The sequence below is a fragment of the Tiliqua scincoides genome, chromosome 5 (genome assembly GCF_035046505.1).
Source record: "Tiliqua scincoides isolate rTilSci1 chromosome 5, rTilSci1.hap2, whole genome shotgun sequence".
In the NCBI taxonomy this organism is placed as follows: Eukaryota; Metazoa; Chordata; class Lepidosauria; order Squamata; family Scincidae; genus Tiliqua; species Tiliqua scincoides.
In genome coordinates, this window is record NC_089825.1 from 127,301,084 (window position 1) to 127,320,919 (window position 19,836).

At 46.8% G+C, this 19,836-nt stretch overlaps 4 protein-coding genes and 4 non-coding genes across 8 annotated transcripts; 3 read left to right on the forward strand and 5 right to left on the reverse strand.

Moving 5' to 3' along the window:
• The first annotated feature begins 803 nt into the window (after nt 1-803).
• Nucleotides 804-875, forward strand: TRNAD-GUC (transfer RNA aspartic acid (anticodon GUC)). The gene has a single exon. It is a non-coding gene; the product is annotated as a tRNA-Asp (tRNA).
• Nucleotides 876-2,074: 1,199 nt separating this feature from the next.
• TRNAF-AAA (transfer RNA phenylalanine (anticodon AAA)) lies at nt 2,075-2,237 on the reverse strand. The gene is made up of 2 exons: nt 2,200-2,237; nt 2,075-2,118 (listed from the first exon to the last, which is right to left on the reverse strand). It is a non-coding gene; the product is annotated as a tRNA-Phe (tRNA).
• A 707-nt stretch (nt 2,238-2,944) lies between these two features.
• Nucleotides 2,945-3,355, forward strand: LOC136651952 (histone H3). Its single transcript, XM_066628728.1, has one exon. The coding sequence runs from the start codon at nt 2,945-2,947 to the stop codon at nt 3,353-3,355; it is 411 nt and encodes a 136-aa protein (XP_066484825.1).
• Nucleotides 3,356-7,403: 4,048 nt separating this feature from the next.
• Nucleotides 7,404-7,784, reverse strand: LOC136651641 (histone H2B 1/2/3/4/6-like). Its single transcript, XM_066628226.1, has one exon. It carries the CDS (start codon nt 7,782-7,784, stop codon nt 7,404-7,406), a length of 381 nt encoding a protein of 126 aa, XP_066484323.1.
• A 1,117-nt stretch (nt 7,785-8,901) lies between these two features.
• Nucleotides 8,902-8,973, reverse strand: TRNAA-UGC (transfer RNA alanine (anticodon UGC)). The gene has a single exon. It is a non-coding gene; the product is annotated as a tRNA-Ala (tRNA).
• Nucleotides 8,974-9,673: 700 nt separating this feature from the next.
• LOC136652182 (histone H4) lies at nt 9,674-9,985 on the reverse strand. Its single transcript, XM_066629108.1, has one exon. The coding sequence runs from the start codon at nt 9,983-9,985 to the stop codon at nt 9,674-9,676; it is 312 nt and encodes a 103-aa protein (XP_066485205.1).
• Nucleotides 9,986-11,751: 1,766 nt separating this feature from the next.
• On the forward strand, nt 11,752-11,833 carry TRNAL-AAG (transfer RNA leucine (anticodon AAG)). Its single transcript has one exon. It is a non-coding gene; the product is annotated as a tRNA-Leu (tRNA).
• Nucleotides 11,834-13,175: 1,342 nt separating this feature from the next.
• LOC136651740 (histone H2B 1/2/3/4/6-like) lies at nt 13,176-13,556 on the reverse strand. The gene has a single exon (XM_066628387.1). It carries the CDS (start codon nt 13,554-13,556, stop codon nt 13,176-13,178), a length of 381 nt encoding a protein of 126 aa, XP_066484484.1.
• Between the last annotated feature and the right edge of the window lie 6,280 nt (nt 13,557-19,836).

A 19,836-nucleotide genomic window follows, 5' to 3' on the forward strand; every position in this document is an offset into this window, starting at 1 on the left:
CAATGCGAATAACTTCTAAGTAGACATGCATAGGATTGAGCTCTGGCAGTCCAATTTCTATGGTTCTTTAAATCAGAAGCAATGTCTATTGCAGCCAGTGCGGCTTACTCCCAAGAAAGTGTGCATAGGATTGCAGCCTGACAGCCCAATCCTATGCATGTCTACTCAAAATTATCCCATTCGAGTCAATGGGACTTACTCCCAGGAAAGTGTGGATAGGATAGGGCTGTAAGGTTGTAACCCTATACAAACATGCATGAAAAGTTCCAGTTGAACTCAATAGAGCTGACTTCGGAGTAGACATGCATAGAGTTGCACCGCGTGACACTAAAACCATTGAAACGCTGCGGAACTGACCACCCCCCTTCCACCCTCGAAAATGAACAGGACACTCACAAAAATTTGAGTAATTGATTTGTATTAGATTCTTCGTGGATCACAAAAACCTCATGGTTAAAGCTAGAGTTCAACTGCGCTTTAAGGTACACGGACGGGAGTGGGTGGGGTTTCCTTGCAAGCGAGCCTACATGGGGTGGTCTACCAGGATGGGAGGGTGCAAGTGAACATACGAGAAGTTGTTATAGTTATTGCGTATATGATGATGTCTGGTGCGGAAAGGGCAAGATGCTGCCTTCTCGGCGGGATGCAGTCCTTAAAAGACAGGATGAAGAGGCGGAGCCGGGAGCTCCATTTCAGCGACTTGTTTCCATGCAGTTGCCAATTGGTCAAGAGGCCAAACAGCACACGCCAAACGGAATTCAGCATCATCAAAAGGGTCTGATGAAAAAACGACCTACAGCTCTTCCTCGTTAGTATAGTGGTAAGTATCCCCGCCTGTCACGCGGGAGACCGGGGTTCGATTCCCCGACGGGGAGGCTTGTTACTTTTGGTAGAAAAGGATTGTGCTTAAAAATGAGGCCACTAAGCTGCGTTTATCTCCCCAGGAAGGGGCCATAACACTGCATAGAAAAAAAAAAAAATCCCTAGGCGGGCGACAGCGTTCACTACACAAAGCAACAACCTCAATACCCCAGGTGTGTTGGAAGAGGTTTTGAGCAGAGATTCTCCAGCTACTCCATTTCCCAGCCTTTTTTACTCCTCGATGGAGTCTGGGGAGCCCTGTGCAGAGTTTCAGAACCCAATTCTATGTCTGTCTTCTTAGGAGTAAGTTCCATTATAGTCAATGGAGCTTACTCCCAGGAAAGTGTGGATAGGAATGTAGCCTGAGCCCAACCTATGCCTGTCTAATCGGAAGTCAGTCCGATTATAGTCAGTGGAGCTTACTTCCAGGAATGTATAGATAAGATTGCAGCCTCAAGGAGCCCCATAGCGCCAGTGCATGTACAGAGTGGTACAGCACCAAGCTGGTGGTGGCCACTTATGGAGTGCTCGAAGAGCCCCCCGAAGAGGTCTCAAGGAGCCGCAAGAGGCACATTTGGAGAATGTGCAATCTATGCATGTTTATTCAGAAGTAAGCCTCACTAAATTCAATGACACTTACTCCCTATAAGTGTGTATAGGATTGCAGCCTTTTTAAAAAGCCTATTAAAAAAGGAGACAAAATTAGACTGATTATCTGTCGATTCAAGAAGAAGAAAAAAGGAAACAGCTTTCACCGTCTTCCCTTTCAGAGTTAATTTATAGCATTTGGTTCCCCGCGATGTGCTGATTCCCCCGGGTTGGACAGCTTTCAGAAGGGGTTGGACCAATTAAAGGAAGAGGACGGGCCTATTAGTGGGTCATTAGACCTAAGTGGAGCCTGCTTGACTAGAGGCATTCTACCGCGGAAGGCCAATTGCTCGCGGAGGAGGAGACAAGGAACTGCAAGGCAGAGCTGATGTCTTGCGGGCTTCTCAGAACGGAATGCCTGGAGAAGAGGATTTGGGGGCTGGGCCATCGGGGGTTTGCTGCTTGCAAACAATGGACCACAAATTCACCTCTCCGTTTTCTACGCATAAAACTCTCGTTCTCTTAAAATGCTCACCTTTCAGCGTCTCAAGTTCATCTTTTCCTGTCCCGTCCCGTCCGTCCCCCCAAAATGTAGAAAAAAATTTTTTTTTAAGTATAGCAGTACTGGCAGCGGTGGGATTCGAACCCACGCCCCCGAAGAGGCTGGAGCATTAAACCATTTCTACCCCACGTTGCATATACGCAACAGGGACCAAATGTGTACACACCTGTGGGCCAGGAAGAAATGGGTTTTAATCCAGCGCCTTAGACCGCTCGGCCACGCTGCCCCCAATCGAACGGCTTCTTTTCCCCTTTTTAACCAGGATGCCATCATGCGTCCTTTTCCCCTCAAATCCCTGCAGAAAGAATATCCCATAGTGGTTACTGACTGGGGCTGAAATCCTATCCACACTTACTTGGGACTAAGCCTCACTGACTATAATAGGACTTACTTCTGAGTAGGTATACATAGGATTGGGCTCTGGATGACAAAAAGTTAGCTAGCGACCAATCCCGTCTTAGCGCGGGAGATTTAAAAGTGCTTGGGTTTTCTCTTACTCCATTCATCCAGAATGAATTCTTCAAGTTTAGTTTAGCCAGGCAATTTAATTCTGTTCACATGTTAATTTTTAAAATTAAACATAATAAGATGTTTATTAGGTGGGGACACAATATCATTTTATTATATTGTGTTTTTAAAAAAAGTTACTTAAAGACCTCCTTATCAACTCCCTGCAAAGCTGCCTTGCTCAAACACAGTGTGGAATTCTTGGGAAATTCTACCAAGGAGCCCATCAGGCTTGGAATCGTGGTTCCTGCAAATTTCGTCCAATCACTGCACAGATCGGAAAATTCAACTCTGCACAGGGATTGGTTGTTTTTGTCATCCAATCAGAACGAAGAGAATTGGGTATAAATAAGACGCCGGCCAGCTGCTTGTTTTATTTGCTGTGGAGTTCTGCTGGTGCTTCTGTCTGTGTCGGAAAGGCTTGTTATGGCTCGTACCAAGCAGACCGCTCGCAAGTCCACTGGCGGGAAGGCGCCCCGCAAGCAGCTGGCGACCAAGGCTGCTAGGAAGAGCGCCCCGGCCACCGGCGGAGTGAAGAAGCCTCACCGTTACCGCCCCGGGACTGTGGCCCTCCGGGAGATCCGGCGCTACCAGAAGTCCACGGAGCTGCTGATCCGCAAGTTGCCCTTCCAGCGCCTGGTGCGCGAGATCGCGCAGGACTTCAAGACGGACCTGCGTTTCCAGAGCTCGGCCGTGATGGCTCTGCAAGAGGCCAGCGAGGCTTACCTGGTCGGCCTCTTCGAAGACACCAACTTGTGCGCTATCCACGCCAAGCGCGTTACCATCATGCCCAAAGACATCCAGCTGGCTCGCCGCATCCGCGGGGAAAGAGCTTAAGTCAGCTCTATCTAGCAGGCTTTCCCCCATAAGAACCCCAAAGGCTCTTTTAAGAGCCACCACATAATCCTGGAAAAGTGCTGAAAGTCTATGTTACTTAACCTTAAAAAGAATTTACTTAGGAATTTGTCATGAAAAGTTTCAGCAAGACATGTGGATCATGTCCTTGGTGTAAACACACTAATGCAGCCCTTTTAAAATACATTAGGTTAGGAAACATTTACACTTTTTAGCGTTGCTAGGACCTTGAGTTAAAGTGAGAAATGGGGTACAAGCCAGTGTCTGTGCTACCTACACAACTATATTTGCTGAAAATGATTTGTTTTTGAACTCTGGTTAAATTCTCTCTTGGTAGATGTGTGAAGCTGGAGTATGGCTACAAAATTCATTTCAGCAAAAGAAATTAATTTCACAAGCATATGCTTGACATAGAAAAATCTAAAATTCATGTTAATCATTTAGGAGTTTAGATTTATTTCAACCTAAGTTTTCTAATCAAGGAATGATTCTACCAGCCTCTGCCTTTTCATGTTTTTTCAGGGCATCTCTCAGAAACCACTGCAGAAAATTACACCTGAAGAGAAAATCTAGCAAGTCCCCTTTTACATGAACACTATTTAGAAATTATGCAGGGTAGTATTTAGGGGAAGTCAGTTCTTGTGGAAGGCCAGATACAGAGTTCAGTCACCTGGTTTCCTCCAGCTATTTCTCTGCAAATCACTAATGAAGATTTGCAGTTTCCCAGTTATTAGCAATGATTGTCATTCATCTCCTGGCACACCAGCAAAGCACACCAGTTTTTTGGCAATTGACAAGGCACCCTGTGCTGCAGTGGGGGGCTCACATCACCCAATGGCCTTACTGATAAACAACCTTCTCCCAAATTCCTGTGGCACACCTGGAGACCATCTGCAGCACACCAGTGTGCCACAGCATCATTGTTGGCAACCTTCAGTCTCGAAAGACTATGGTATCGCGCTCTGAAAGGTGGTTCTGGAACAGCGTCTAGTGTGGATGAAAAGGCCAATTCGGGAGCAACAATCCCTTCCACACTGGGAGCAAGTGTAGTCTGTCCCTGGTCTGTCTCCCTGGCTATGGGCCTTCCTTCTTTGCCTCTTTGCCTCAGACTGTTGGCCAAGTGTCTCTTCAAACTGGGAAAGGCCATGCTGCACAGCCTGCCTCCAAGCGGGCCGCTCAGAGGCCTGGGTTTCCCACCTGTTGAGGTCCACTCCTAAGGCCTTCAGATCCCTCTTGCAGATGTCCTTGTATCGCAGCTGTGGTCTACCTGTAGGGTGCTTTCCTTTCACGAGTTCTCCATAGAGGAGATCCTTTGGGATCCGACCAACGCCCATTCTCATGACATGACCAAGCCAACACAGGCATCTGTTTCAGCAGTGCATACATGCTAGGGATTCCAGCACGTTCCAGGATTGTGTTAGGAACTTTGTCCTGCCAGGTGATGCCGAGGATGCGTCGGAGGCCACAGCACAGTGGTTGAAAATGGCTGGTAGTGTTTGATCTACTTGCAGTTCAGAGGCATCAGTTTTGTCCCTGGTTTAGGCATCAGAGGAATAAAGGTAATGGAGTTAAACTTCTTGGTAGTTGGAGGACATTTACAGGCCCCTTTCCACACAGCAGCTTAATACTGGTGAGCAAAACCCTATTTTAAAATCCTGCACTTGTGGACCAAATGTAAATGTTACATTTTCAATTATCATTAATATAGTAAGTACTTGGGCTAACTAGCTGCTTTACCGATGCGCTTGTTTAGCTCGGTATCGAGAGAATGTGTGTCGGAGATCGTTGAGCCAAGGTACACAAAGTCATGGACAACCTCCAGTTCATGCTCAGAGATTGTAATGCAGGGAGGTGAGTCCACATCCTGAACCATGACCTGTGTTTTCTTCAGGCTGATTGTCAGTGAGGCTGATTGTCAGGCTGAGATTGGCTCAACGATCTCCGACACACATTCTCTCGATACCGAGCTAAACAAGCGCATCAGTAAAGCAGCTACCACGTTTTCCAGACTCACAAAGAGAGTCTGGTCCAACAAGAAGCTGACTGAACATACCAAGATCCAGGTCTACAGAGCTTGCGTCCTGAGTACACTTCTGTACTGCAGCGAGTCATGGACTCTTCGCTCACAACAGGAGAGGAAACTGAGCGCTTTCCACATGCGCTGCCTCCGACGCATCCTCGGCATCACCTGGCAGGACAAAGTTCCAAACAACACAGTCCTGGAACGTGCTGGAATCCCTAGCATGTATTCACTGCTGAAACAGAGACGCCTGCGTTGGCTTGGTCATGTCGTGAGAATGGATGATGGCCGGATCCCAAAGGATCTCCTCTATGGAGAACTCGTGCAAGGAAAGCGCCCTACAGGTAGACCACAGCTGCGATACAAGGACATCTGCAAGAGGGATCTGAAGGCCTTAGGGATGGACCTCAACAAGTGGGAAACCCTGGCCTCTGAGCGGCCCGCTTGGAGGCAGGCTGTGCAGCATGGCCTTTCCCAGTTTGAAGAGACACTTTGCCAACAGTCTGAGGCTAAGAGGCAAAGAGGGAAGGCCCATAGCCAGGGAGACGGACCAGGGACAGACTGCACTTGCTCCCGGTGTGGAAGGGATTGTCACTCCCGGATTGGCCTTTTCAGCCACACTAGACGCTGTGCCAGAACCACCTTTCAGAGCGCGATACCATAGTCTTTCGAGACTGAAGGTTGCCAATACCATGGGCTAACTAAGATTTTCTATTGCAGTGTTTCCTGAATTGTTCTGGTCTCACCAGTGGGTTACAAGCCTATTTTAAGAGGGGTTGTGAAAAGTTTTTGAAACACTAAAAAAAAAAATTGCAAGCACAATTGCCTGGTTAGCAGAACCAAATGGTTTCCTGGAATGCTAACCAGTGGCATGAGGTAATCTTCATACCTCCAAATTAAAATGGGTGTGCTGTAGATCACATGTGAACCCAGTCCCTGATTGCAAATGTTGCTCTCCAGTCTTCAGGGTACCCTAGAACGACTGTGAAGGTTTTGGGGACAGTCCTTGAACTCAATTTGGTGGAAGAATCTAGCAAATAACTGCACAAACATACTATGTTTAAGGTCTCTAGCAGCCTCAGGAACACAGACCCCAATTATTAATCAATTAAATATCTCTATATCTTGTTTTATAAATTATTAATGAATTAAATATTTCTATATCTTTTTTCTAGATTGTCACTATAGATTGTCATTTAAAAAGTGGGCCCCAATGCTAAAAAGACTGGGAAGCACAGTTCTATTGACTTATTAAGCACTACTCTAACTACCTTATTCCATGAATTCCAATCTAGAGCTAGCTAGCATAATGAGACATCTGAAGAGGCCAACACTTTATTTTGAAGTTGCAGTAGTAAGTAGATACCTCACAGTTAAAATTATGGATGCAAGCAGAAGGTAAATGTAGAAAATGTTCCTACTGTAAAGGGTTCTAAAGTAAAAATCAGGAAATACACCACCAAAATTTGAAACTTCTATTAAGGTTGAGGTAACCCAACTATGACACCCTGCTGGGAAAGACAATATAGCCACAAGGTTTCAAACAGATACCACTCTTTTAAAAAGGAAACTGTCCTTAAAAGAACATTGGAGCTTTAAACTTTTGTTGTTAATTACTGGGTTCTACTGAGATTTGAACAGAAAGCTAGTTTGAAGGTCTACTAATCATAACCTTCCAGAACATGCTGGGTACAATAAAACTGCTAATTTTATTTCATTACCATACAAGAGAATATGGACTAGAGGACTTGTTAGCTAGGATGAACAGAGACGTTCCCTAGAAATAAGATAACTACTGCAATTTCTAAGTTATCAGTGTATTCTATTCAAAGAAAAGTCTAATCATGTTGGGCAAGGACTAGATTGTGGCACTACAGACAGTCCAGCGTTTGCCAGACTCCCTACAAAGCAAAGCCTATGGATTCCCAAACAGCGAGTCAGCTCCCTTTTGAGAAAAGGTGCGTGGCTCTTAAAAGAGCCTTTGGTGCTTTAGCGAAACGATCTTCAGGTTTACTTGGAGCTGGTGTACTTGGTGACGGCCTTGGTGCCCTCGGACACGGCGTGCTTGGCCAGCTCCCCGGGCAGCAGGAGGCGCACTGCGGTCTGGATCTCCCTGGAGGTGATGGTGGAGCGTTTGTTGTAGTGCGCCAGGCGGGAGGCCTCGGCGGCGATGCGCTCGAAGATATCGTTGACAAAGGAGTTCATGATGCTCATGGCCTTGGAGGAGATGCCGGTGTCCGGGTGCACCTGCTTGAGCACCTTGTATACGTAGATGGAATAGCTCTCCTTCCTACTCTTCTTGCGCTTTTTGTCACCCTTCTTCTGGGTTTTGGTGATGGCTTTTTTCGATCCCTTCTTGGGCGCCGGGGCGGACTTCGCTGGGTCAGGCATCTTGACAAACAAGCTGACAACTCTATCAACTGCTGAAACAGAAATGACGGAGAACTACCGTGCCCTACTTTTTATAGCAGCCTTATGCAAATAAGAGACTCCAGTTACTCACGTTCCTATTGGCTGTTGAAAGACGCGATGTCCTTTCTATTCCAAAGAGAATGCACACGTTGAAACGTCACTCCTTACATTCTATTGGCTAGAAAGAACCAATCGCGGTAAGGGTTTAGAAACTTACCTTCTATTGGTTGGTTTAAACAAGAGCGCTGCAATTCTTGCAGGTACCCGCGCTTGAGCAGCCCCCATTCAATCATTGCGGTGTCCTTCTGCGTAATCGCTTACCTTGTCACAACGATCTTATTTCCAATGGAGTAAGAGCCCAATCCTGTGCATGCCTACTCAGAAGTAAGTCCAATTATAGGCAATGGAGCTTACTCCCAGGAAAGTGTGGATAGGATTGCAGCCTAATGGTTTTATCCTTTCAATAGTCACAGGCAAAATCGGGGGGGGGGGGGAGGAGACTATATTGGACCACGTCAGAGACAAATTTAAAAAGGAACTTTTTAGTGTGATGCCTTTAAATAAACGCCATAAAGCAGGGCGTTAAACGTAGAAAGCTTAAAAACAGAAGATGTGACAGTCCACAGAATTTGACAAGGGGGGCTACAATCAGATATATTTTTGCTTCTGGTCCGTTTGCGGGAGTCCTTTTTCTGCGCGGCTACCTGGCTTTTCCCAATGAACGATCGAAGACGGAGGCAGCCAGATACCCAGTGGAGAATACTTTGTTTTGATCACTTTCCTGTTTAAGGCATGCTGTCCTGACCTGCTGTGATTGTGATGTCCCTTTTAATCGACCTTCGTCTTTGAAATCCCTCCCCCCCTCCCCACCCCGGTTTTTCCCTAATAACTGAACTGGATTCCGTCTCTCAAAGGCGAGAGAAGGAAGAAGTGCTGTGCTGACTCCCCCTCTTTCCAAACTCCTTCTTAAAACTTTTTTTTTCCTCCTATCTTCTAACTCTGTCCGTGTATTGGGATGTCATTTCTTTGTGAAAGACAACACCGGAGATAGCAATGCTAAGGGAGTGTATTATAGTCTTGTCGAGAAAAAAAGTCATGGAGATGCCGGGGATCGAACCCGGGGCCTCATACATGCAAAGCATGCGCTCTACCACTGAGCTACATCCCCACCCTTTCAAACTCCGTGCCGGATCTGAGCTAAAATAGCATACATTGTTTGCAGAAACCTAATCCAGATACACCAAAACCCTCAACGTAGGAATTTTTTTTAAAATTCCAAACTATTCAGACAATCCAGGTGGCCGCGTGAACTGGGGGACAAAAACTTTCATTGGTAGTGGTAACAGAAGGAATCGGTTACAGGCGCGTTTTCTCCTTTACGCAATACCGTACAAGCAAATTGCTCTGAACGCTGCTCCACGGTGGCGTAGCTAGAAGGGGTGTAAACCAAAAGTTCTGCAGGGAGTCTCACCGAAGCGTGCAAGCGGCCCCTTCCCTTCCCCTTGGCATGGGGAGCAAAACGGTGAAGACCTGAGAAGACCCAGAAGAGGCGAATGTCTCGTTTTGCCCAGACCCAGAAGAGGCGAATGCCTCGTTTTGCCCGCCCCCCTCCCCCAGAATGGCTCCGAAGGGGAGGAGAGACAGCTTGCACGCTCAGGTGAGGTTCCCTCTAAAATCCATTGCTTTGAACCCCTTCCAGCTACGCCACTGCAAATTCCCCTTTGCTTTAGTTATTAAATCACTAGAAATACAAATTAATAAAAACACGCTCCGTAGAAGATGTTGATAGGATGACAGCTCTTTGGGTGGAAAAGTGGGTGGCCCTTAAAAGGGCCTTTTGGATTCTGATCACTGCAACACTTCCACGCTTAGCCTCCAAACCCGTACAGAGTGCGCCCCTGGCGCTTCAAAGCATATACCACATCCATGGCGGTCACGGTCTTCCTCTTGGCGTGTTCTGTGTAAGTGACGGCATCACGGATTACGTTCTCCAAAAACACCTTCAAGACACCGCGAGTCTCCTCGTAGATAAGACCAGATATGCGCTTCACCCCGCCACGCCGAGCCAAACGACGGATAGCAGGCTTGGTGATCCCCTGGATGTTATCGCGAAGCACCTTCCGGTGCCGCTTCGCGCCTCCTTTGCCCAAACCTTTGCCGCCCTTGCCTCGCCCAGACATCTTCACCACAACTAGTCTCGCTTCGTATAGAGAGGAGTGAGTTCTGCGGCGAAGCTTTTATAACACAGTAGCGGACCAGAGGGAGAACTTTCGCGCCTCTTCTTTACAGTTCTCGAATACTTCGCCTAACAGCTTTCCCCCCCAACAACGATCAGGAAGAAACTGTCCAATCAGCGTCCTTGACACCTGATTCCTCTGCATCCTAGTTGAATAGAAATACTGTATTGAGCTTAAGATTGTGCTCTGCTTTGGTATTTACATTTAGTGGAGGGGGAAACGGCTCCAATCCTACGGAACCACAAGTACATTTAAAGAGTTTTAGAGCCCAATCCTATGCTCGTCTACTGAGACATAAATCCCATTATGGTCAATGGGGCTTAGTCCCAGGGAAGTGTGGATAGGAGTGTAGCCTTAGTGCCCAGTTTAATGTGCGCAAAATTACTTTGCGTAAAATTCACAACAGCAAACACATCTGGATAGGCCTTGATACTTTAAGAGTATCGTATTTATTGCATCAGCAGCTTTATTTTATTATATTTGTACCACTTTAAAAAATAAAATAAAATTATGGTATAATAAATCGGTTGACTTTTAGTTACCACCAGATTTTGGTTTTGCTGCTGTAGATTTCGGCTGCAATCCTATGCACACTGACCTGGGAGTAAGCCCCTTTGACTATAATGGGACTTACTTCTGAGTAGACATGTATAGGCTGGGTCTATAAGGCAGCTGCCCCTCTGGAAAGTCATTTGTATTTCTTCAAGTCAGACCAACCTCAGGCTATGCTTGATCTCTATCAAGACGAACCCAGAAGTCCGTGAACATCAATATTGTCTTGCAAGGTGGAATAGTTTCAGCACAGAGTTCCATACTGAGCATTTTTCTACACCCAGAACAACCACTTCAACCCCCACACGTGGGAAGGAGAGTAGGGTGTACAGGCACAATAAGTTTTAAGCTAAAAAGAACAGTTTTGTCTCTCTGCGCCATTGATGAGGTACAAGCCATGATGTGTATGCACAACCTCCTGATTTTAGAAATGGGTTATGTCAGAATGCCAGATGCAAGGGAGGGCACCAGGATGAGGTCTCTTGTTATCTGGGGTGCTCCCTGGGGCATTTGGTGGGCCGCTGCGAGATACAGGAAGCTGGACTAGATGGGCCTATGGCCTGATCCAGTGAGTGGGGCTGTAAAAAAAAAAAAAAAAAAAGATGCATTTCAACTCATTTTCTGTTTGGAGGGGGCAATTCTACAAAACCGCTTCCACGTTAGAATGGTGGCAGCATCTTTGCCTGTTGAGTGTTTAAACACTATAGCCTCGCCAGGATAAGTAGTTTTTTAGCAACTTTTTTTAAATTAAAGATAATAAGAGACAAAGTGGGACATCAGGAACATATGAATGAAATGACTTGGCTCTAGCACAAACCTGTATAAGTCTACTCAGAAGCAAACGCCATTGTGTTCAATTAGACTTATTTCAAGGAAAGTGTGTACAGGATTGCAGCCTTAAGATCCCTAAAAGGGAAGCTGAATTGGGACAGAATTTGAGTCAGAGTAAAGCAAACGGTTTTTAATGTGCCGCGCTAAAAGGGGATTGGTGAACAGGCAAGCTGCTCTTTTTCATGAGCGCAGAATACCTGATCTCTTTTCTGCTGGGATCTGAGAGGAAATGGAAGAAGCGGTTGAAACTATGTTCAATCTAAGAATTTTGGGAAGGAACAGATAGAGGTATCCTGAGAAAAAAAGAAAAGAAGATATTTACTGTAGGTAGCGTGGCCGAGCGGTCTAAGGCGCTGGATTAAGGCTCCAGTCTCTTCGGGGGCGTGGGTTCGAATCCCACCGCTGCCAGTACTATTTTATTTTTCTGAGTTTTGAAAGTGGCTAGGAAAAGATGGATTTGAGACGCTGGAAGCAAGATTTTTTAAGATAAACAATGTTCGGGGTTGGAAATAGCCAGGTAAGAGTATATGTGGTTCATTAATAGCAAACATTAAAAGCTCTGAGGAATTAGCCCCAAAGACCTCTTCTCCAAGCATTCTGTTACACAGTAACCAGCTTCTGAAAAGCCAGTTCTGCCCTTCAGTTCCTTGTCCCACTCCCCTGCGAGCAACTGGCCTTCAGTGGTATAATGTCTCTGATCAAGCAGGCTCCACTTAGGTGTCTTGAGTCATGGCCTGGGATAGGTCCGACCTTTTCAATTAATCGATGTCAACGTCTTTTGAAAGCTGTCTACCCCTGGAGAATCACCATGAAATTAATTCTAAAATGTGTGAGGGTGAAAGCCATTTCCTTTTGTCCTTCCTTAATCTTCAGATAGTCAATCAGCGATGATGGGAGGTGGTGGGCATTTCTGTTTTTAAACGTGAATTTTTCCCTACCCAGCTATTTTAAAAAATTATTTCCAGTGATAAGATTCTTTCCCAGGAAATTAATGCTTTGATAAAAGAATTAATGCAACAACCAGCTTTCCTGACTTCTATTTTAAATTTGTTTGCCAGGGAATTCACCACTTACCAAACTTTTAGCATTCAGATTCAGGGAAAGCTGAAGAGATTGAAGAACATGAAAAGACCACCCAAAGGTGGTCCCAAAGGAATTAGTATAATTCCACCAGATAGAATTAATCATCTAGAATTAATCATCTAGAAATCACATGGCAGGATGTAAGTCACTTAAATTTAGATAAAATTTTGTCTTCCACCCTTTCCTCACTAGGTTTCTTACAGGTCAGAAACCATACTATCTTTACAAAAACACTGAAGTGTTGAAAAAATCAGGTGAAAGCATGAAGGTTGAAATGCTTATGAATTTTTAATGTTAAATATAACATCTAATTATTAAAGTGTTTGGTCACATAGCATAAGTAGAAAAGACAGCTGTAGGTTCTACTTTGATTTGAACTCAAATGACTAGTTGAAAGATCCAAACTAATAACCCTGCAGAACAAACCATACATTAAATCTGCAAGTTTTATTCATTAGACTAGGGGACACCTTCAGTTAGCTAAGGTGAACTAGAAAGTTCCTTAGAAACATGATTTTTAAGTGTCTATTATTCTAATCAATTCAATTCAGTTCTAAATATATAAGCTAAGCCTACAGGTTCCCAAACAGCGAGTCAGTTCCCTTTTGAGAAAAGGTGTGTGGCTCTTAAAAGAGCCTTTGGTGCTTTAGCGAGACGACCTTCAAGTTTACTTGGAGCTGGTGTACTTGGTGACGGCCTTGGTGCCCTCGGACACGGCGTGCTTGGCCAGCTCCCCGGGCAGCAGGAGGCGCACTGCGGTCTGGATCTCCCTGGAGGTGATGGTGGAGCGTTTGTTGTAGTGCGCCAGACGGGAGGCCTCGGCGGCGATGCGCTCGAAGATATCGTTGACGAAAGAGTTCATGATGCTCATGGCCTTAGAGGAGATGCCGGTGTCCGGGTGCACCTGCTTGAGCACCTTGTACACGTAGATGGAATAGCTCTCCTTCCTACTCTTTTTGCGCTTTTTGTCACCCTTCTTCTGGGTTTTGGTGATGGCCTTTTTCGACCCCTTCTTGGGCGCCGGGGCGGACTTCGCTGGGTCAGGCATCCTGAAACGTTTCTGTCACTAGGTCAGAGGAGAACAGAATGAGGGATCTGGGACGCGCTCCGCCTATTTATAGGAGCCTGACGCCTCGCGCATCCTCAAATCTCGAGTCCCTATTGGTCAGCTGGAGCGAAGCGGGAACACGGTATGCAAATCGCAGAATTGAAATCCCAGGCTTGCGATTGGATGGCTGGACTACAGTAGAGAAGCCGCGACTTCCGATTCGTTAGACTCAAACCTCAATCTCATTGGTTCAGATATCGCTCTTATCCAATAGGAATTGCCAATTACAATCCGAAAGAACAACCAAGAGTCATATAGGGCGCTAAAGGCAAACTCATTTACAGTAAGGCAGCTCTATTAGAGGGGTGGGTGGACCTCTCCGACATGATTCTATCCCAGCTTTGCCCCCACACTAGGTTGAAACGGTTAGCAGTTTTGCAGGGGTATCTGTCGTATTGAGCTCTGGAATGTGTACTCAGCACGTTTCAATTGGTATTTTAGTCATTGGTATTTAGGTATTTTGGTCATGTCTCAGACACATGACTAGGCGGAAGAATTTTCTTATCTTAATGTTTTTTTTCTGCTATTTGTTCTAATTTATGTTTTTTAATCTGTTTTTTACATGTTGTTAGCCGTCCTGGGTCCCTTTTAGGGAGAAGGGTGGGATACAAATAAAGTTGTTTATTATTATTATTATTATTATTATTTAATTGTTTGCTTTATGAGTATAAAAAGGCTACAGCTTGAATCAGTGGTGTAGCTAGAAGGGGTGCAAAGCACTAAATGTTGTAGGCACCTGGATGTGCTGTGCAAGCAGCCCCTTCCCCTCCCCTTTGGAGCCATTCCAGGCAGTGGGAGCAAAACAGGTGAATGCACAGCATGTTCAGGCACCTGCAAAACTTAGTGCTTTGCACCCCCTCTAGCTATGCCACTGGCTGGGATGCTCCTGACCAGAATGAAAACAGTTGCTCGAACTTATGTGTGGTGGCTGCTGGGTGCTGCTGTGGGAGACTTGGTGAAACCCTGCTCTGTATATTAACAACTTGGAACAGTGCCATCTGATGCCCCTGGTAATGGCCAGCACTAAGTCCATTTTGTTCCCATTTTGCCAAGAGGGTGTTTCATTCTGGTCTGTGACAGTGTTCCCCTCTTGCAAAGCTGGCACAAAATGAACTTGGAGCTTATTAAGTGGTTGAGACAAATACAGTAAGATCTCAGGCTTGACTGTCTTCTGCAGAAAGAGGGTTGACATGACAGAGCGTGTTGCCCTGTGTGTGTGAAAATGTATCTATCAGGCTACGCTGGAAAAGCACAGCCCAAATCACAAGGGCTGCCAAAAAAGGGTCAAGGCTTTGTCTCAGTTGCCAAGCTCCTTGCAAGCCTAGCAGTGTGTGCACCTTACACCAGGTCAGGGAATGGGAGGGGTGTGAGTAGTGGCTGGGAATGGGAAAGATTCTTCAAAGTCCAGTCCAAAGACCCCTTCCTGAGCAAGACCCAGTGTGATGAGGCTGGAGGAGCCAATGAGAGACTTTCAGAGCAATCTTATGCATATCTACTCATAAGTAAGCCCCACTGATTTCAAAGGGTCTTACTCCTAGGTAAGTGTACACCAGATTGCAGCATCTGACCGAAAAGAGCACCTCCCTGAGTGTTTAAAAGACAAAGTGCTGAAAAAAGTGGTTGCAGCTTAGGTTGGCCATCAAAATGTGCTATTTGCAACCCCACACTTCATACAGGAAGTGAGCAGCGTGAAAGAAACCCTGAGAATGTGCTTGGTGGTTAGGAAGGACTGGCCACTGATCAGACCTCAAGGGCTCACAGCATGCTTTGCATTAAGCCAGCTACTCTGTGTAGACCCTACATGGTGGACATTCAGTATGCCACTTGCAAGGAATCAGTGGTGGGGAGATGTCTTTATCGCTTCAGGGCTCTTCAGATGCAGTTGGTGGGTCATTGTGGGAAGCAGCATTAGAATCTGTTGTTCACCAGGTCCCAACAGTTCAAAATTCTGTAAGCAATTCCACTCTGGTTCAGAACCTCAAATTTGTGCAGAGTAGCTCAATGCTGCAAGGCCTGCTGGGAACCTCTGAGAGCTTGCCAGTGGTCAGTTTGTCTTAACAATTAAGGTGCTCCATCATTCTTTCTGGTACCAGAGTCTGCACTTCCTCCCAGTGTAGTCAGAGAGGAGGAGGAGGAGGCATCTGAACAATTACATCAGCACAAAGGCTAGGGCAATATCTTACAGAGTCAGCCCCTGAAGATGCTGGAGCAAGTTGGCCCTCGCTCTGTTCCCTTGGGTGAGTCTCCCTGATGTTCTTTTCCTTGTTGTTCGGGTCTTTGTCCTTCCTTTTCTCCCCAGTTTGCCCTCCACATTCTCTCCATATCTTTGAGTAAGTGACAGACCTCTCTCAATCATGTCCCCCCTCAGATGCCTTTTTTCTAGACTGAAGAGCTCCAAACTCTGTAGCCTTTCCTCATACCTGGCTGGGGCACTTTTGAGGAAAGGCTATAGCATTTGGGCCTCTTCAGTCTAGAAAAAGGTATCTGAGGGGGGACGATCGAGACATACAAAAGTATGCAAGGGATGGATAGAGTAGACAGAGAGATTCTCTTTTTCCTCTCACACAACACCAGAACCACAGAAATCCACTGAAATGGAGTGTTGGGAGAGTTAACACAGACAAAAGAAAATATTTCTTTATCCACCGTGTAGTTAATCTGTGGAACTCCATGCTACAGTATGTGGTTATGACATCTGACCTAGATGTGTTAAAAAAGGAATTAGACAAATTTCTGGAGGAAAAGTCCATCACGGGTTACAAGCCATAATGGGTGTGTGTCACCTCCTGACTTTATAAGTAGACTATCTCAGAATGCCAGATGCAAGGGAGGTAACAGGATGCAGGTCTCTTGTTGTCTTGTGTGCTCCCTGAGGCATCTGGTTGGCCGTTGTGAGTTACAGGGAGCTGGGCTAGACCATCCTCTGGCCTGATGCACCAGGGCTCTCCTTATGTTTTTATGTCCCTGAATTTGAGGCTGATCTTCTGCACCCCTTCTTTTCCCTGGTGAATGCACACCCCACCTTCTTTTAATTCCACCACAATCACAGCTCAAAGCCACTTGGCATGTTTTCACCAAATATTGCATCCTGCAATATCAGAAGTTCCATCTTTCTCCCTTGGTGCACCTCTAGGAGTTGACAGCCTAACTCGATAAATTCTTCTTTGGCTGCCTGGTTTCAAGCAACCTGTGAGGGATCAGGACTCGTTCTGTGGTCAGGATGGAGGAGGGCAACAATTCCAGGAGCTCTGGAGAAATAATCACGGGTGTCTCTCTGCCACTTTCTTGGTGCTATTTCTTCTCCAGATGATACACACTGCCTTGTTTCATCCTCTGCTTCCTGCAACATTCCCTCTTTGTGTTTTACTGTTCATTCTTCCTCATTCATGTACTTACTGTCTCTGGCTTCTGTCCCTTCCTACCAGGAAGCCAGATTATGGAGCAAGAAACCATCCTGGTCTAGGCTCGCTAGAGCCTGAAACTGATTTTTTTTCTCTTTTCTCTTTCAGTCTCAGTCTCATTTCTTCTCTGGATGCTGCCTCTTACAGGTAAAATTAGCCCAAGCCCAGGCCCCACAAATCAGGCAGGGAGGCAGTGGCCATGATCACACAGTGACCTCCTCTCTTTGCCATGGGTACCCGCAACATCCTGGTTTTAGAAATAGGCTACTTCAGAATGCCAGGTGCGAAGGAGTGCCAACAGGAAGCAGAGATCTTGTTCTCTTGTGTGCTCCCTGAGGCATGTGGTGGGCCGCTGTGAGATGAAGGAAGCTGGACTAGGTGGTCCCTTGCCCTGATCCAGCAGAGCTCTTCTGATGTTCTTTTGCCCTTGTTTTGCTTTCTGCCCTCTCTCAGATTCGCAGGCACCTTCCAGGGCTCCACCTCCACCAGCCGCCAGACTGTCTGTGTACCCTCCAAGTCACGCCTTCATCCGAGGACAGCAAATCAGGCTGGATTGCTCCCCCCCAGAAGGACAGGGGCCAGCGGGGTTCGTTTACTATAAAAAGAGTGCAAATGGTGGATGGAATAAGCAAAGCACCCTGAAAGGGAGAACTGTCCAGGTCTCCACAATGCACCTGGAACCAAAGGAGACCTTTGTCTGCAGCTACTGGAAAGTAAGCCAGGCCGGAATACGGGCCCAAACAGAGCAAAGCAACCAGGTTGAGTTCTCGGTCCTTGGTGAGAAACATTTTCTTTGCAAATTTATTCCAACCAAGCCACACAACCAAGCCATCTGTGCTAAGCTGTTAAGGCCAAGGTGTGGGAAAGGCTTGAACCAGAATTCTGGAGCTTCTGACCAGAGGGGGCCAGTGCAGGAGGTGCAATATATATACCAAAAAACAGGATACATACCAATGCAAGTCTCATATGTCTACTTAATGCAAAAACACACCTCACTCATTTTAGGGACTGCTTCGATGCTGCCACATTCTGTGGTAGTTCCTTCTGCTTAATAATAGAGCATGATGCATTAGTGTGCTTTCTTGTGTTCATTCTCTGATACGCTTCCTCTCTTCCTCTTCTTCCCTCCCAAGAGCCACCTGCAATCCTTTTGCTGGAGCCTCAGCACCCTGCGTACATCCAAGGGGAGCGTCTGACCCTACACTGTTTAGCTCCTGATGGTCTGGAGGTGACAAGATACACATTCTACAAAGTGCAAGGGGAGCAGAGTTCAGAGATGCTGCATGGTCAGCAAGCAGGACCCCGTGCACAATTTCACGCAGAGGACCAGACCGCTGCAGAGTACAGCTGTGACTACCAGATCATGCGATCAGGAAGGGAAACCCGGTCCCAACAGAGCAACCTCGTCTCTATCGCCGCGATCGGTGAGTGAGTCTGTTTGCTGTTGGGTGAGGTCCATTCATGAAACATGGGGCAGACTCCTCCTCTTTCCAGTCCACAAAGGGCTTCATCTCTGCTAGCTCTGTACCCTTCTCAGGTTCTTGACTGGGGCTAGAGAGGGACCCCAACTGCCAAGCAAGATTCCTCTTTCTCCCCACAGTGGACTCCCTCTCCCTGAAGGGGGCTCCAGTGCAGTGGTGTAGCTATGGCAGAGGTTGCTCCTTCAATACTGCAGGCACCACAACATGCCTGTGGAAGCAGGCCCCTTCCACTCACTGTCAGAGCTGGAGGTGCTCCACACTTAAGCCAACAACTTTCCTTCCCTAACCCCTCTTTCTCTGTGCTCCTTCATTCCCTTTCTCAGGCCACCCTCCTCCTCCATACTTCTCCATCACCCCAAAGCACAATGTCTACAAAACGGAGGAATCCATCAGACTCACCTGCTCCGTTCCTCCTGGGCACTGTGTGTCCAAGAGCCTGCTTCTCAAGGACGGCAGGCAGGTGCAGCAGCTCACCCCATCATCCGCTCTGGGCACTTCCTTCACGTATACCTTGCGCCTGCTTCCACAAGACGGAGGCACGTACTCCTGCAGGTACCAATTTCAGGAAGCCATGCGGGACGTCTCATCTCTGGACAGCAGCGGCATCAGTTTTCAAGTGCTTGGTGAGGACGTTTCCCCTCCCCCCCTACAAAAATCTGTTGGATGAGCTGGTGAGAGGCTGAGCTATTTGTATCTGAGGTTGGAAAGGAGCTGATGGTGTTTCCCCTATAGCAGGGGACCCTGGAGCAGTGGTCCTCAGACCTTTTAAACCAGGGGACCAAATACATTCCTAGCTGGTGAAAGCAGAACTTGTCAATTAAACTCTTCTCATCTCCTCTGTGCATCATCTGAGCCTCTGCAACATGTTCCCCCAGCATCAGAGGCCTGGTGGGGGTGACAGTGGGTGCTCAGGAAACTGGAGGCAGACCAAGGGAAGTACTTCCTAGTAGTGTACCCCTTCCTGATCCCTGTTTCATTGAGTCAGCAGCTGAATGGGGAGCAGGAAATTGGTAGATGTCTGCTGCCTCCATTCCAGGATGGAGAAACCAGGCATTGGGGAGACCATTTGGGAAAAATCTCCCCTCCCAGGAGAGGGCAGAACCCAGTAGCTCTGGTTGAAAACCCAGTTGCAACAGTACCCACAAGTGATCTGACATGACGGCCCTCTAGTATTGGCAACCTTCAGTCTCGAAAGACTAAGGTATCGTGCTCTAAAAGGTGGTTCTGGCACAGTGTCTAATGTGGCTGAAAAGGCCAATCCGGGAGTGACAATCCCTTCCATACTGGGAGCAAGTGCAGTCTGTCCCTGGTCTGTCTCCCTGGCTATGGGCCTTCCTT

Coding starts and splice junctions, on each gene's coding strand:
- LOC136651952 (XM_066628728.1), top strand. CDS start 2,945: ATGGCTCGTACCAAGCAGACCGCTCGCAAGTCCACTGGCGGGAAGGCG.
- LOC136651641 (XM_066628226.1), bottom strand. CDS start 7,784: ATGCCTGACCCAGCGAAGTCCGCCCCGGCGCCCAAGAAGGGATCGAAA.
- LOC136652182 (XM_066629108.1), bottom strand. CDS start 9,985: ATGTCTGGGCGAGGCAAGGGCGGCAAAGGTTTGGGCAAAGGAGGCGCG.
- LOC136651740 (XM_066628387.1), bottom strand. CDS start 13,556: ATGCCTGACCCAGCGAAGTCCGCCCCGGCGCCCAAGAAGGGGTCGAAA.